This window comes from Dipodomys merriami, unplaced genomic scaffold (assembly GCF_024711535.1).
Source record: "Dipodomys merriami isolate MVZ:Mamm:240054 unplaced genomic scaffold, mDipMer1.0.p SCAF_9, whole genome shotgun sequence".
Taxonomy (NCBI): domain Eukaryota; kingdom Metazoa; phylum Chordata; class Mammalia; order Rodentia; family Heteromyidae; genus Dipodomys; species Dipodomys merriami.
Genome location: NW_027206512.1, coordinates 22,759,354 through 22,777,245, shown reverse-complemented (window position 1 = coordinate 22,777,245; position 17,892 = coordinate 22,759,354). Strand labels below are relative to the sequence as shown.

Here is a 17,892-nt window from a genome sequence, read left to right as displayed (position 1 = left end):
CAAGAGAAGATTGTATACAATTTTTTTTTTTTGGTCGGTGGTGGGGGCTGAACTCTGGGCCTGGGCACTGTCCCTCAGCTCTTCAGCTCAAGGCAAGAGCTCTACCACTTGAGCCACAGCGCCACTCCCGGCTTTTTTCTGCTTATGTGGTACTGAGGAATTGAATCAATGGCCTCATGCATGCGAGGCAAAAACTTTACCACTGAGCCAACTCTCCAGCTGTATACAATTAATTATTGGTATCCATGGCAGTTAATAGTCTATGAAATTGCTGAATTAGTAAATAATAAACCACCATTCCCTTATGTTACTGCAAGCCTCTGGTCACATTTCATTAGTAAACAACTTTGTTTCATATGTGTCTGTTTAGATTTCTTAATATATCCTGGTGGATTAGTTGAACTCACAAGTCTATAACTATACAAAGGCACCACACCTCATTCCTGAATGTTCCCCTAACATATGCTTCCCTAGTAAAGCCAGTCACTAAAGCCTTCCCATACTGAAAAGCACCAGAATATTTTCAGCATGTTTGGGGGTTATCATCTTCTCTTGTGGTGCTGGGATTGATTTCCAGGAGATATACTACCAGACAAGCACTGTACCACTAAACTCTGTAGAGTTACATTGAAATCACTAGCAAAAAGCTTGAAATTGTGAAAAATGTGGCACTAAACTGACTGCTTAAGAAAATTTGTCTGTAGTATGATAGTTGAAAGGAGCACAGACAGAGCATCATGTTACCAGGGAAAAATAGGATGACTCAAATTTTTCCGTCTGTGCCTCACCATGAAAAGCTATGAAAACTATTTCAACTATAAGTTAACTAGTGCACAAATTCACAATTATGGAATTCACAAATAAAGAAGACCAACTGTTTAAGAACTCTTTTGGTACCAAGTATTTTTGAGATACGAATTTTGCTTTTGCCTAAGAAAGCACCTGAACCACACGATCTGCCTATTTTAGGCTTTCCATCTGGGATGACAAGTATGGTTGAGAACGGACATTGCAAACATTTGACCAAGATTGCCTGGAGCTCTATTTCTCCTAATCTCAACCTTCTAAGTAGCTAGGACTAAAGGCATGAGCCACCAACACTCAGCTAAGCAAGCAATCCTTTCTTAAGATATACTATACTATAGAATGTGGCTTTTCCTCTGGTAACAAAAAATAAATTTATTTTAATAAATATTCCCTTGGAATTCTATAGAAAAGAACTAATTTTTTTGAATAGTATCACACCAAATATATAACATCACACATTATGAGTAACAAGAAACTAGATTTCCATACAGTTCATTACTACAGAGTTTAAGACGTACCTGCAGCTTCGAGTAAAGCTTCTAGTCTAGCTTGTGTTTCTGGATCTACTGTCCTGAGGTCTGCGCCATCAGCAGTACCAGACAAGAGCAACTTGGAAGCTGTTTCCAGCATTGGATTTTCCAAATCATCCTGATCCAAAATGAAAGACTCCACCTAAAATAAAATTTGAAGGAAAAAAAAAAAAAAAGAACAAAAAAAGGAAAGAAGGAAGGAATGAAAGGCGAAATGAAAGAGGAAAAAAAAGGAGAAAGAAAAAAATAATTGAACATGATTATTACTAATGGTAAATACAATGGCAACCCTAAATAAATTCAAAGTATCTAGGCTATTATTTAATGAAAAAAATTAAATTTGTACAAAAATTTAAGAACTCATTAACTGCAGTTTTATTTTTTAAGTTAAATGTATATATTCTTTTCCATGGTAATGTGGCTATGAAAGGTATATATGAGGTTAGAAAGTTGGTAGGTTATGAAACAAATTATTTTAATAGACAACTTCTATCAGCAGTCCTCCTTCCTCTCACTCTCTGTAAGTAGTTTCTAAACATTTTACTTTCATCTTTGTGTGTGTGTGTGTGTGTGTGTTTGTGCGCGCGCGCACGCACGCGCCAGTCCTGGGGCTTGAACTCCAAGCCTGAGCGCTGTCCTTGACCTTTTTATGCTCAATGCTAACACTCTGTCACTTGAACCACAACTCCACTTCTGGTTTTTTGGTAGCTTTATTGGACATAATAATCTCACAGACTTTGTTGCCTGGCTAGCTGTGAACTATGATCCTCAGATCTCTGCCTCTGGAATAGCTAGGATTATAGGTAAGTGCCACTTTTTTATTCATTGCTAAACTACTGTTCTCTCTAAGACATCACCTAAGAACTTTAGAAACTGAGTTACAGTTGCCAATAAATCCACAGTCCATGGGGGGGTGGGGGGTGGGGGAGAGAAGTAGGAGAAGGATGAGGGAAGGGTTAACAAGTTTAACAGGAAATGTACTTATTATCGTACTTAGGTAACTGTAACCCCTCTATACATCACCTTGATAATAAAAAACCACATTCTATAACATTGTCACTGCTTTCTTCAGAAAAGTCCCTAAGCACTAGATGTTAGTCCCCAAGAATTACAAATTATAAAATTCTTGGGAGCTTAATTTTATCATTGCAATACATAGTCCATTAAAATGACTGGCTGAGCTGGGCAGCAGCAGTGGCTCATGCCTGTAATCCTAGCTACTCGGGAAGCTGAGACTTGAGGATTGCAGTTCAAAGCCAGACCAGGCAGGAAACTCCATGAGACTTTGATCTCCAATAAACCACCAGAAAACCGGAAGTGGTGCCGTGGCTCAAGTGGTAGACCACTAGCCTTGACCTGAAGAGCTCTGGCATAGTACCCAGGCCCACAGTTCACGACAGACAAAAAAAACAAAACAAAACAAAACAAAAACAACCAACCCCCCCCCAAAAAACAACAGACTGGCTCACTACATAGTGATTGTTAAAAGCATTTATAAAATTATACTTTTTTTATTTACTTCACCAAGGGTATTCTTAAAAGTACACTAGTTTTTGCTTGCTTGTTTCTTTAAATATAATTGCATGACAATAAGGAATACAGTAATACTAGTATATTTTGCATATTTTGGTGCAAAAGCTCAAAGAGACCAAAAAAGTTTACCTATAACTGCATATGCACTATCAGTGCAAGTGTTAACACAGTACAACTGGCCAATAACTTCTTAGTTTAATGATGAAAAGTTTTGTTCTCTTGAACACCCTAGTACTCTCTCTCTCTCTCAAATGATATTTCTGATCTTGAGGGACCTGTAGATTATATGTTCAGAAGAATTACCATATATAAACAAATTCAATTAAAAGAATTTTACAGAATTAGAAAACTAACTTCTAATAGGGAAAATTTTTGTTGTGCCATTCCCTGTTACAATGATACTGGCAAGGAGATATCAAAATGTATCTTTTTTTTTTTTTTTTGGGTCCGGTCATGGGTGCCTTAACTCGGGCCTGGGCACTGTCCCTCAGCTCTTCAGCTCAAGGATAGTACTCTACCACTTGAGCCACAGCGCCACTTCTGGCTTTTTTCTTTTTGCTTATGTGGTGCTGAGGAATCGAACCCAGGGCCTCATGCATACAAGGCAAGCGCTCTACCACTGAGCCACCTTCCCAGCTCCCAAAATGCATCTTTTTGTTGATATACAGTTGGTGCTATATAAAATATCACTACAAGTCGTTATTTCCAAAACAAACTTTACAACTTTGGTGGGGGGGGGGGAGTGGGGAGGATTGGGTGGGGGGGGCGGGGGGAGGATGGGAAGGGATGGGAAGGGGAAACAAAGGAGGAGGCTACAATGCTTGATAAGAAATGTACTCATTATCTGGCCCATGTAATTGTAACCCCTCTGTACAGTATTTTCACAAAAAAAATAAAATAATTAAAAAAAAAAAAGAAATACAATTCACAAATATAAGGTATTTGTTTGCTTTTGAAACTGAGTTTTACTATGCTGCCAAGTCAATCAAAATCTTGGGCTCAAGTAAGCATCTTCATTGGCATTACCAGTAAATTCATAACATTAAAATTATATAATTTTTTCATGCCCATGGCTCACTCCTGTGAGTGAGCTATAGTACTTGAGACTGAGATCTGAGAATCATAGTTCGAAGGCAGCCTGGGCAGGAAAGTTCACAAGACTCATAACACTATTTCCAATTAATCACCAAATGCCTGAAGTACATCTGTAGCTCAAGTAACAGAATGCTAGCCTTGAGCAAAAAAGCTGAGCCCATGTCAAGTTTACAATTAGTACAAAACAAACAAGAAAAAAAGTACAATGTTTTACCTTGAAAGTAAGCTATCTAGTAAATAAGTTTTCAAATAGAAACAGAACACTCTGAAAATGGTATTTGTAAACATCTAGAAGTTTTCATAAAATTCTGAATTACAGGGCTGGGATGTAGCTCAGTGGCAAAGTGCTTGCCTAGCAAGTGCAACGTCCTGGGTTCAATCCCCAGTACCAAAAAAAAAAAAAAAGAAAAGACAAAAATTCTGAATTACATTAACTACAATCAATCAAAAAAGAATCATACAGGCTAACTAGCTGAAGTATTACAATTTAGGAATGTCAAATAATAAAGTTATATTTTAGGAAACTGACTTAGGAATCATCTGATTCAGGTTGTAGCAGAAAAAAAGCCTGTTTTGAAACATAATCTAAAATGACTTTATTAAAAAAATGCTGTTGTCCAATCCAATGAAAGAATACAAAAAAATTTAAAAAACAAAAACATAAACACAGAAAAACATAACACGTGAAAAGTAAATATTAATCAAAGGTAGAAATCAAGGGTATAGGCTTAGGTACACCACAAGCAATACAGTGGCTGTGTTTCATCCTTAGAATCACCACACACACACACATGCACACACACAAAAGGGAAAAAATACTAACATGAATATAAAACAAGCCGGGCATCAGTGGCTCACACCTGTAATCCTAGCTACTCAGGAAGCTCACATATACGGATCGAGGTTTAAAGCCAGCCCAAGCAGGAAACTCATTGAAACTCTTATCTCCAACTGACTACCAGAAAACCAGAAGTGGTGCTGTGGTTCAAGTAGTAGAATGCTCCCATTGAGCTGAAGAGCTGAGGGATAGGGCCAAGGCCCAGAGTTCAAGACCCACGACCAACAACAACCACAAATATGTACATATACAGCGTAAAAAGAACAAAGTTCCAGGAGAAATGAAATCAAGGGTGCTCAATGTGTTCATATATGCACATGGAAGAAGGAATATGGTACTGGAAGAGAAGTATAATTTTCTGTGACAGAAAAAAAGTCATGAAAAGTCAGATGAAAAGTTAATCACAGAGGCATTAATTTTCAATTACAAGTTATTTTCTAACATTAAATCCTCTATGCTACATTGAATTATCACTGGGCCTGGTAAAGACTTACTAAAGAAGTTAAACTTTAATCTTTAAAGTATAGTAACATTTATTTTCTTTTCCTTTTTTAATTGGTATATATTAATTGTACTAAACTGCTTTATTGTATTTCCATATATGCATATATAACATAGTGATCAAATCCTCTATTTTCTTATTTTCTTTCCAAGCCAATAATAGTTTCTTACTAAATTTCTCCACAGAAAAGACAGAAATGGTTATAGAAATGAATGTTTAATGTTCTATACTGTATAAGACAACTATGGCTGAAAATTAGTACTATATTTCAGACTAGAAGAGGATGAGCCTGAGATTTCAAACACAAGAATTAATGTTTGAGGTGATGGATGTAAGTTATCCTGATCTGATCATAATATATTACGGATACTAAATAATGTTTAATGTTCTATACTGTATAAGCCAACTATGGCTGAAAATTAGTACTATATTTCAGACTAGAAGAGGATGAGCCTGAGATTTCAAACACAAGAATTAATGTTTGAGGTGATGGATGTAAGTTATCCTGATCTGATCATAATATATTACGGATACTAAATAATGTTTAATGTTCTATACTGTATAAGCCAACTATGGCTGAAAATTAGTACTATATTTCAGACTAGAAGAGGATGAGCCTGAGATTTCAAACACAAGAATTAATGTTTGAGGTGATGGATGTAAGTTATCCTGATCTGATCATAATATATTATGGATACTTACTGAACTGCCACACTATACTTCATAAATATGTCAAATAAAAATGTTCGTTGTTCAGCAGCACAACAAAATAAAATTTAATAGAAGGTTTCCAGAATGTTGGCAAACTCATTTTAAATTCACCATTCTTACAATATGCAATATGCACAACTCAATAGCTTAGAAAAATATAGTATACCCTAATGACTATGACATTCTATAAAGAGAACTTCAAAGAAAGAGGGTAATTAATGAGACAGGAAAAGAATACAAAGGGAATTATTTCTCCCTTCCTTACCCTCAGTTGGAGATAAATGAAGGAGGTAATTTCAAAGACACTATTAGGATATGAAGTTACAGGTATGAATACTACTTTTGTTGCCTCTAGTGTAAACTAATCAAACATTTCTCAAACATCTCTAAACCTTTCTGCATGCATTTTTCAACACATAAATGTTTTCAATACTCCAAGAAAACAAAGACTTAGAATTACTGATATACATCTAATAACACTTTCTCAAGTGTCTCTGAAAAGAAGTCAAAATTTACTAGATTAACTATATTTATGAGATTCTTTTCTTTTAAATTCTCTAAGGCCTTGATGTATCAAGAAGAAAGGTTAACCATAACAAATATCATTTAAAGATATATTTTAAAGAAGTTACAGAAGACCCTGAAAACTTTTACATTAGATAGCAGATGGAAAAAAAGGTTATCTTCATAGATTTCTTTTTTTGTTTTTCTTTTTTTTGGGCTGTGGGGGAAAGAGCTGGGAAAGAATAGAGAGAGCTGGGAAAGAGCTGGGAAAGAGAGAGCTGGGAAAAAGAGCTGGGAATGAGAAGAGAGAGCTGTAAAGAACTCTTCACAGATTTATTAAGCATATTTACTGCAAACATTTTAAGTACAAAAATAGTTTACTACTTGGCAGAATACAGTTTATATTTAAAAAGTAGCCTTATAATCAATAAAGTTTTCTTTAATGAATGCGTACAAATGGAGTATAAAAGTCTGTGAGCTAATAAAAAGGGGTTAGGCTATATAAATTCAGAGAGGAAGTAAAAAAGAACTCCTTTAACACCAGTTATCCTTTTCCCAACTGGAGGGTTAGGAGTGTAGCCCCGTGATAGTGCTTTCCTAGAATGCAAGCCAAGGGTTTGAGCTCTACAGCTGCAACAAGAAATACTTAATATAAATACAGTCTTAATATAATACTTAATATAAATACAGACTGACATAGGGAGATGAAATTTTATAAGCCTTCAAAAATAATGTTTTAAGCTTGCCACTGTTGGCTCACACCTGTAATCCTAGCTACTCAGGAGACTGGGATCTGAGGATCACGGTTTGAAGTGAGCTTGGGCAGAGACTCTTATCTCCAATAAACTACTCAAAAATGCCTGAAGTGGAGCTGTGGCTCAAGTGGTAGAAGAGTGCTACCCTTGAGCAAAAGCAGCTCAGGACAGAATTCAAGTCCCAGGACCAGCAAATAAAATAAAATAAAATAAAATAACCAGTAAACTCTTACCACATCCCAAAGTACTTCCAATTAAAACCAAAATGCATTACCCACTTAAATTTGTTATTACAATTTCTGTTTTTCCCCTACCAGTCATGGGATGTGAACTCAGGGCCTGGGTACTCAATGTCCCTAAGATTCTTTTTGTTACCACTGGAGCCATAGCACCACTTCTGGCCTTTACTGTTTATGTAGTACTGAGGAACAGAACCCAGGTTTTCATGCATGCTAGGTAAATACTCTACCACGAAAGCCATATTTCCAGCCCCCTGTTATTACAATTTCTATAGAAAAAATCATTTTGAAGCACAACAAAGTTCTGGATGTAGACATCCTAAATGGTCTGAATAAGAAATTTAAACTATTTTGGGAGCTGGGAAGGTGGCTCAGTGGTAGAGCGCTTGCCTTGCATGCATGAGGCCCTGGGTTCGATTCCTCAGCACCACATAAGTAAACAGAAAAAAGCCGGAAGTGGCATTGTAGCTCAAGTGGTAGAGCGCTAGCCTTGAGCTGAAGAGCTGCGGGACAGCGCCCAGGCTGAGTTCAGGCCCCATGACTGGACCCCCCCCCAAAAAAAAAGAAATTTAAACTATTTTTTCTTTATAGTTATGAGGCTAAAACTCAGGGTTTTGCTGCATGCGAGGCCAGCACTCTGCCTCTTAGCTATATGCCCAGCCTTTTAAATATTTTCTGTAGCTTACATGTATAAATGACTTTCAAAGAGATTTGTTATAGGTTTATTCTCAAGGTAAAAATAAAGTCATAAGCATTTCAAGAATAACAAGTGACATTTGAATTATTTGGGATGTTCTGCTTAAATCAGTTGAAAATTTTTTTTTCAAACTTCAGTATGAAAGTTTGGTTTCTCTGCTGAAAGCTGGTGTCCTATTAGTTGAGCCACACCTCCACTTCTGGACTGCACAGTATAACCAATTATCAAATTTCAAGAGCAAAAGAAGATATAAGACCCTTAGAAATCATAGGTTAAATTTACTGTACAAATAAGAAATGTGGCAAATTTCTAAATATCCAACACAAAGACTACTTAATGAATACTTTCTACAAGAAAATCTACTGTTAAAAGTAATAAGACCTTAAAACTTTCACAACACCTTAGTAAAGCTAACTTTAAATTCTTCATTTAACTATATCAGGTTGTCACTAGTTAAACTCACTGTTTAAGACTGAAAGTGCAAGCTAGGCACCAGTGGCTCACACCTATAATCCTAGCTACTCAGAAGGCTGAGATTTGAGGATCATGGTTCAAAGCCAGCCAGGACAAGAAAAGTCCATGAAACTCTTATCTCCAATTAACCACCAGAAAACCGGAAGTGGCACTATGGCTCAACTGGTAGAGTGCTCAGGCCCAGAATTCAAGCCCCATAACCACCACCATTACCAACAACAAAAGAAATAGAATGAGTTGGGCATAGTAGTATATAGGTGTAATCCCAGCACTCAAGAAGGTATTGGAGGAAGAGAATTGTTACTTCAGCCCAAGCTATGCTGTGCTACACAGAGACCCTGTTTTCAAAACAGGAAAGGAAGTAATATCAGAGAAGGAAATGAAACCCACATACATGATTTAAAACTTTTTTTGTAAACAAGTGAAATTAATTAATATGGCTCATGTAATCCAGTATATCTAAGGGGCATATTTTACTTCTCTTACTATATGTTTCAAATACTTCAAGTTTTTCATACTAATAGCAGTTCACATTATAAGGTATGTTTTCAGAATGTTAATTGAATCTTTGACTAATTTTTTTCTAGAACAATACATAATTCTACACACTTGCTCTAGGAAAAGAAACTCTCTTCTTCAAGCAAAGGTTGTCATACTTAATTTAAAAAAATTTGTGTGCACATGTGTGTGTGAGCACATATATGCCAGCCCTGGGCACACTGTGCCTGAGCTTTTTCACTTAAGGCTAGTGCTTGCCATTCAAGCCACAGCTCCACCTCTGGCTTTTTGGTGGTTTACTGGAGATAAATGTCTCACAGACTTTCCTGCATGGTATTGAGATTTAAGTAAATAAAACTAGAGAGAACTTGGCTAAAGATATTTGTTTTCAAAAGCAAAATTTTGTGAAATACCACTAGTTTATCCCTACTGAAAATATTCCTTTAAAAATAGAAATGAACACAAGAAAAGGGTATTCTTGGAATCACCAACACTAAGCTGCTCTTAATACAGAAACCAAAAATGTAAAATATGACCTTTAACACTGCAAATATTTGTTAACAATTCCTTAAAATTAGAAAAGTAGACACACACTGTAACATTTTTAAAAAACATTGGCTTTTTAAACTACAAAAGCTGGAGTTGAAATAATACCAAAGCTGATGTTCTGGGGGACAAGAGTACTTAAGTAACAAAGGCTGTTTAACTCAATTCAGTAACTGAAGAAAACTCAGATAAGATAAATAATTCCCAAATTGGGAAGGAAAAGAACACACACATAGCCCTGAACCATAACAAAATATAGCTGTTTCACAAGCAAGGGAAGTAGGTGTGGAGGTCATCAATACAATATATTCACTATAATACTCATTGTTAATATTTTTAAAAGCCTACATGACAGTACAAAAGTGTATAAAACTTTTTAGTAAAAAATGACACACTAGCTGGGCGCCGATGGCTCACACATATAATCCTAGCTATTCAGGAGACTGAGATCTGAGGATCGGGGTTCAAAGCCAGCCTGGGCAGGAAAGTCCATGAAACTTGTATCTCCAATAAACCACCAGAAAACTGGAAATGGCGCTATAGCTCAAGTGGTAGAGCACTAGCCTAGGCTGAACTGCTGAGGGACAGTGCTCAGGCCCAGAGTTCAAGCCCCATGACCGACAAAAAAAAAAAAAAATCATACTTTTCTCCAAAGAGCAAAACACAATCAAGTATATGCTATTATAAGAAAGAAACGTAAATCTTTTGTTTTTTAAGATTAAAAATAGAGACAAGGGGTGTTTTATTGATGGCATCTCTTTTGCACAAATAAAGATAATAAAATCAATTCGAATGAAATCAATTCGAATGATGTGTTACTACTATCAACTGAGAAAGAATTTAAAAAGGGACATTTTATTAAGAAATGAAAATGTGCAAATGCCTGATTTATGCACCTAACAATGTGATAAACATATGAATCTTTCCCAACACCTATCTAAGAAAATGAAGAAAAGCCATTTTGTAAAGATACAGAAAGCTCAGAAATAGAACCAATATTTATACTAAAACCAAGCTTAATATAACATAAAGAAATACAGTTTTTAAATTTTATTTTAAAAACTTAAGCTGAGTGCCAGTAGCTCATGCCTGTAATCCTACTCAAGAAGTTAAGATCTGAGGATCTTAATTCAAAGCCAGCCTGATCAGGAAAGTCCATAAGACTCTTCTCCACTAATCTACCAAAAAAGCCAGAAGTGGAGCTGTGGCTCAAGTAGTAGAGCACTATTAGCCTTGAGCAACAGAGCTCAGCAACAGAGCCCAGGCCCTGAGTTCAAGCCCCAGGACTGAAGTACGTACACATGTACACGTACACGTACACACACACATACACATTTCAACAAAAAACAAAATTTCAAATTATAGTAAAGTTTATAACAAAGCTATGATCTTGGTTCATGAAGCTAAAAGAATTTAAAATTTAATAATAAAAGGATGATAATCCATAAGCAAATAAAAGTTTGAATTATGAGCACATTACCTCCCATGAGAAAAAAACTATCAGAACCCAAGAAAGACTTAAATCCAAACCCAAATATATCAATGTAAATAATGAGAAAAATAGAAAGGAAGAAACTGAGACAAGGTTTTTGGGGATAAATGTAGCAAAATGAAACAAGTCTTTAAAAACTATTATAAAAGATCAGAGATAAATGGGTATTTTTCTACCGTTATTAAAACAAACATTAAAAAAAATCCCAAAAAAGCTACAGCACATATGTACGCTGAAAAAATACCTTTAGGTTTGTCATCAATCTACCATGCAAGACAGCACTAAATAAAAAGGTCCTTAGAAGGGATTTCTACCTAATATAAGAAGCATTATTAAAAAGAACATAGTATTTTATTTTAATTACAAAGAAAATAGACGGAGGGGAAAACCTCCCTAGAACATCATAAATAACCCTTTTAACAGACCTTAATCAATCAGGAATAGCCAACCCTACTCAAAAAAAAATCCAAATAAAACACATAATAAATTTAGTAGTATAAAAAAAATCTGCAAGAAAAGGGACAGGGCTAGAGGTCAAACATAAGGCCCTGATTCAAACACTAGTACCATAAAAAGAGAGAAAGACAGGAGTGGGGAGAGAAAGTGCGAGTAAAAGCAGTGATTACCACCCCACTCCCCCCCCCCCCCCATGGAACAGGAATTCTTTCTGCAATTCACGTTCTTAGCTTGTATTTTAACCTCTCAAATGATACCACAAAAATGAGGCTCCCCAATGGACTCATCACCTTGCTCATGTACTGTAACCCCTCTGTACAGGATCTTTACAATAAAAAAATATATAAATTAAAACAGCAAAAAAAAAAAAAAAAAAAAAGGATCCCCTCTCTACCTACTCTAACATACTACTCATTCTCTTTTTATTAATCCTATCACTAGCGGAAATTGCCTCATTTTTTGGGTACTTGGTTATTATTTCTCCTCTTTAAATAACAGAAGTGTAATAACTTCTGCATAACACAGGATCTAAACTTTTGTTGAATAAAATATTTTAAAATATATGATAGTAAATATATTAATTCACCACTCATCTTTGCAATGGAAAAGAATACAGAAAATTAAATTATAATAAAAATTAAATTACAATATTACCATAAAAATATTTGCTAGGCCCAAAAGGAAACTGCTTTGTTTGATTAAATATCAGAAATTCAAGGTATATACAACTTTAGAAAAAAAATTAGGCCTATTCCATTCAAATCAGGAAAAAGATGTCCAAATCAGAAATTGTAGTGAACAGTTCTGAAATACTAACCAATTCAATAAGATCAGAACAAAAAACTAAAGGGGAAAAAGAAAATCTGAAAAAGGAAATGACATCATCTGCAGAAAATGTAATTTTCCTACTAGAAAGTTCAAGAGAACCAACTGAAAACTAAATAAATAGTAAGGCCAATATAAAAAGAAAACTGTAGCCTTCCAACATACCCATAAAAAAATAAACAAAAGCAGAAGATGTAACTCACAAAAACGGAAAAAAGTACTTTAGACTAACACCTAACTTGTTAGTGTTTAAGACCTACATATAAAAAGTGCAAACATTACTGAAGGACATAAAAGAACACCTGAAGAAATGGAGAAGCATACCATTTTCCTGGATGGGAAGACTCAATAGTGTAAAGATGTCAATTCTCCCCAAATAAATCTGTAAATTCAATGCACTTCCAATCAAAATCCCAAAGGGATTTTTAATGGAACTTGACATGTTGACGCTAAAGTTCATCTGGAAGAGAAAATAACAAGAATTGCCAAAAAATTTTTTGAAAAAGACAATGGGAAGGGAACTCCTACTGGATGTGAAATATAATATAAAATGAGAATAATCAAAAACCATAAGGTACTGAATCCAGAGTATATATTTTTAGGACTTATATAATAAAGATTGTATTTTTTTCAGGTCAGTGAGAAAAAAAAGACATTATCATTAAACTGCATTAATTTTGGAAAATGGATATAAAGCTGAAAAAAAAAGTAATTAGGTGCCTAACCCCCCAAAAAAATCCAGATGAATTAAAATCTACTAGAAACACAAATAAAACTAAATAGAAGAAAATTTAAGACTGAAATGTAATAATGTAAATAAGGCTTTCATGAAGACTTAGAATGAAAAAAACAGTAAGATTTTAACAGTAAAAAATTAAAGATTCAAAAATGTCACAAAATAAAAATTGCAATAATAGCAAATGTCTTAAATTACATAATGTATTTAAGAAAGAATCAAAGAAATTTGGGGATTTTAGTAACACTACATGGGATAAAATTTTAAGTAAGCAATTTATAACTAAAACAAATTTCCAGTAATATGTTTGAGTTCAAAGTGAGATTAGAGTAATAAAACAAGATAACATTTTTAATCTTTGAGCTCATAATGCTTAAGGTTTTGAAAGAAAATTTGCTAAGATCTAAAATTTCAACAGTTAAAATGCAATTTTTATCCTAAGCATTTAATTTACAAAAGTATTTACACATATAAGCAAAGAAATGTGTATAGGGATGTTATTACAACAGTTATTAGAGTAAAATGAAATAATCTCTACATCAATAAACTAGTGGTTAAATAAATACACATTGAATAAGTGGCTTAAGAATGAAGTAAAGTTTGCTTAAGGCAAGATTTAAGTCATAGAGCATCTGATAAACAAGTGCAAGACTGACTTCAAATCCCAGTGCCACTAAAATAATAACAATAAAACAATGCAAATAGTATTAGTTATAATTATTATTTTACAGGAGGCTCATGCCTGTATTCCTAGCTACTTGGGAGGATGGGATTGTTTGAATCATAGTCTTGAGATCTTCCAAGCAGAAAAAAAAAAATCCATGTCTTGACCCCCTCTCTCAATGAAGTGCTAGATTGGGTGGTCGAAGCCTATTACAGAAAGTAGGTTCCATGTGTTAATAGGTGAAAATGAACTCAGGTGCATGCCCAGTCAGGAAGTAAGAAAAAAATAAGCGGCAAAATCAAGGCTAGAGGCATGACTTAGAGATAAAAGAGCCAGCTTAGGAAGCACAAGACCGTAAAATCAAATCCTACTGCTGCCAAGAAAGGAAGGAAGGAAAGAAGGAAGGAGGGAATAAGAAAGAAAGGAAAAAAGAAAGAGACCACACAGAATAGTCTTCAGACCAAGACCTAAATCTCAATACTATTACAAACTGTAGCATTCTGTACCATTACACTCACTTTAGCCTGCATCATTTGTCTTCCATAAAAGATTAATAGTGATGGTTCACCCCAATTTGTCTATCGTTCTCCCTTGAAAATTAATTCTCTTGAGCAGAGACACTATTTTGTTCATTGATCTAGTCCTTGACACCTAAAAGTATCATTAAAAAAAATTAAAAACATTTATCAAGTAAATGAAACCTATCTCCACACACAACACCAAAAAGAAAAACAAGACTCACCATTTTCATTTGTTTAACAAAAATGTGGTGAATTTCTATTTATTTTAAATTCTCATCAAGACTAAAAATTATTTTTCCTCTTTCAGAACAAAAATCACAAGGCACTTTTGCTTTACATTTAATGGTTAGTGAAAGGGTAACACCTTTTCCTGTGTTTACTGGGCATTTTCTTTCTTGAGTATATGTTAAGATCTTTTCTTCAATTTTTATTGGATTTTTTTTTCCCTTACCAAGTTGTCTTTTGTGCCAGTAATGGGGCTTGCAATCAGTCTCATGCTCTCAACTTGATTTTCTGTTCACAGCTGGTGTCCCACTAGTTTAGCCATGATCTCAGTTTACTGGTTATTTTGGAGATGGACTACTATTATAGTCTTTTCTGCCTGACCTATCTCAAATCTTAGCTTCCTGACTAGCTAGATTAGAGGCATGATATAACCTGTATCTAGCTGAGAATTCGGTAATATATTGGGGAACAAATCTTTTATCAGAAAACTAGTTTGCACTTAAGTGGCTTGTCTTTCCTTCAGCATCTTAATACTTTCTAAGGAATACTTTTAATTTGTATAAAATACAAATTAATCATTTTGACTTCTATTTTTGTGTCTGTACCTTAAAACACTTTCTTTTTTTTTTGGTTGGTCGTGGGGCTTGAACTCTGGGCCTGAGTGCTGTCCCTTAGCCCTTCAGCTCAAGGCGAGCGCTCTACCACTTGAGCTACAGCACCACTTCCGGTTTTCTGGTGGTTTATTGGAGATAGGAGTCTCACGGTCTTTCCTGCCCGGGCTGGCTTTGAACCATGATACTCAGATCTCAGCCTCCTGAGTAGCTAGGATTATAGGCGTGAGCCACCAGCGCCCTGCAAAACACTTTCTTTATTGAACTCCTTCTGCAACTCCACTGAAAGTCAACTGCTCATGCATTATAAGACCTTCTGTTGACTTTCTACACTGTTCGATTAATTATGTTGTTTATCTCATTAATAATTTAATTCATATTCATAATTTAATTCATATTTTTCAAAATTATTTTAGCTTGTTGGGGCCTTGTCTATGCAGATATTAGAAAGATTCTTAATTTTATACAGTATATTTCATGCCCGAAAAGCCTCATGGAATTTTGCTATGCCATTTTGGGAGAGAGGGAAACAGAAAAACATTATCGTACTTATCAATCCACCTATAATTTTACTTAGGTGATCTGACTTCTCTCAAGGTTCTATTAAACAATTTGTTTAAAATTAGTCTGGGGCTTGAAGTAATGTTCACGTACATTTCATATGTGCTCATTGTAGTAACAAAAAACAGTACAGGCAGTGGGTCGTATTTATAATTCTAGGTATTCAGAAGGCTGAAATCTTCAGATCATTGCTCAAAATCAGCCAAGGCAGACATATCTGAAAGACTCTTATCTCCAATTAACCAGCAAAAGGCTAGAAGTGTAGCCTAAGTAGTAGAGAGCCAGTCTTAAGCAAAAAAAGACAGGCAAGAGCACAAGTACAGGCACAAAAAGGGGGTAGAGGGGCTTTGTCAGGAGCTAGTGGCTCATGCTTATAAATCCTAGTTACCCAGGAGGCTGAGAGTTGAAAATCACAGTTCAAAGCCAGTCTGGATAGGAAAGTTCATGAGACTCTTTATCTCAAATAAACTACCAAGAAGTTTGAAGTGGTGCTGTGGCTCAAGTGGTAGAATGCTAGTCTTGAACACAAAGCTCAGGGACAGTGCTCAAGCACAGAAATCAAGCCCCAGGACTTCAGAGTTTATGAATATGAACAACAATAGGAAAAGAAAAAAAGGAAAAAGAAACATAATGTGCTTGCAGAATTTACTATTGAGTAAGAAAAGCCAATTGTAAACTATCTCTTAAAAATTCAAGTTAGTGGGTTGGGGATATAGCTCAGTGAAACAGCATTTGCCTGGCAAGTGCAAGGCCGTGAGTTCAGTCCTCATCTCTGCCAAAAATTAAAAAATAAAATTCAAGTAAGAGAAAAATATTAATTCGTCATTCTAAGATTTTAAAAACCTTTAAAGGAAGAAAAGGTGTTAAGGATCACACAGCAAAAATGACTGTTTTGTTATTCCTCCCACATCTGTATCTATTTAATTTACTGCTTAATTGTTTTGAAAACTAGTATACATTAATTGTACACAGAAGAAGATTTCATATTCATATACTCTGGTCATATTTGTTATCGCCCCTTGTTTTAATGCCTGTCCTGGGGCTTGAACTCACGGCCTAGGCTCTGTTCCTAAAGTTTTTTTAGCTCAAGGCTAGTGCTCTTACTACTTGAGTCACAGCTCTACTTCTATTTTGGTGGTTCATTGGGGAAAGTCTCCTTCCTTACAACCTCTTTATTTTAACCATCATGGAAATTTTTTAAATTTTAACAAGCTCCTCATAATGTATATATTTGTATCTTTCTTTTTTGGGGGGAGGGAGGGTCCAGTCGTGGGGCCTGAACTCTGGGCCTGGGCGCTGTCCCTCAGCTCTTCAGCTCAACGCTAGTGCTGTACCACTTGAGCCACAGGGCCACTTCCAGGATTTTTCTTTTTGCTTATGTGGTGCTGAGGAATCAAACCCAGGGCCTCAGGCATGCAAGGCAAGAGCTCTACCACTGAGCCACCTCCCTAGCCCTATATTTGTATCTTTCTGTAACTCTTAAGTTTTTACAACTTGCTATTTGAATTCTGTAATTTAATTATCTAATAGTTATCTCATTTACTCTGTCCTCTTTGGATCATTTATTTCCTGTTCAGTTAAATGGGTCTAATACTCTTGACTACTTCAAATCATATATATATTATTTGTGTGTGCATGCATGTCTGTGTGCGCACGCACGCCTGTCCTGAAACTTGAACTCAGAACCTGGGTGCTGTTCTGAGATTTTGGGTGGGAGGAGGGTGGTGGTAGTTATGGGTTTGAACTGGGCACTGTCCCTGAGCTCTTTGGCTCAAAGATAAGAGCTACCACTTTCAGCCACAGCTCCACTTCCAGTTTTTGAGTGGTTGGCTGGAGATAAGTGGAGGGAGCTTTTCTCCCTGGGCTGGCTTCCAACCACAATCCTCAGATTAACTTCCTGAATAACAGGTGTGAACCACCAGCACAGGGCCTTTTATTACTTCTTCATGTGGAAAATGTCCAAAAAGAGTCTCACAACTCTGTCTTTCTGACTTTTCTGTCTGGGCCAGCTTTGAACCACAATCCTAAAATCTCAAGTTTAGGATTACAGGCCTGAGCCACCAGCACCCAGC

At 35.6% G+C, this 17,892-nt stretch overlaps 1 protein-coding gene across 6 annotated transcripts in view; it reads right to left on the bottom strand.

Moving 5' to 3' along the window:
• Ankrd17 (ankyrin repeat domain 17) overlaps positions 1–17,892 on the bottom strand; it is a 136,884-nt gene that overhangs the window by 82,301 nt on the left and 36,691 nt on the right. For all 6 annotated transcript variants that reach the window (XM_070012419.1, XM_070012417.1, XM_070012422.1 and 3 more), the window contains exon 2: positions 1,326–1,479. In XM_070012419.1, the coding sequence (XP_069868520.1) occupies positions 1,326–1,479 (154 nt within the window). The remainder of the gene's footprint in view (positions 1–1,325; positions 1,480–17,892) is intronic.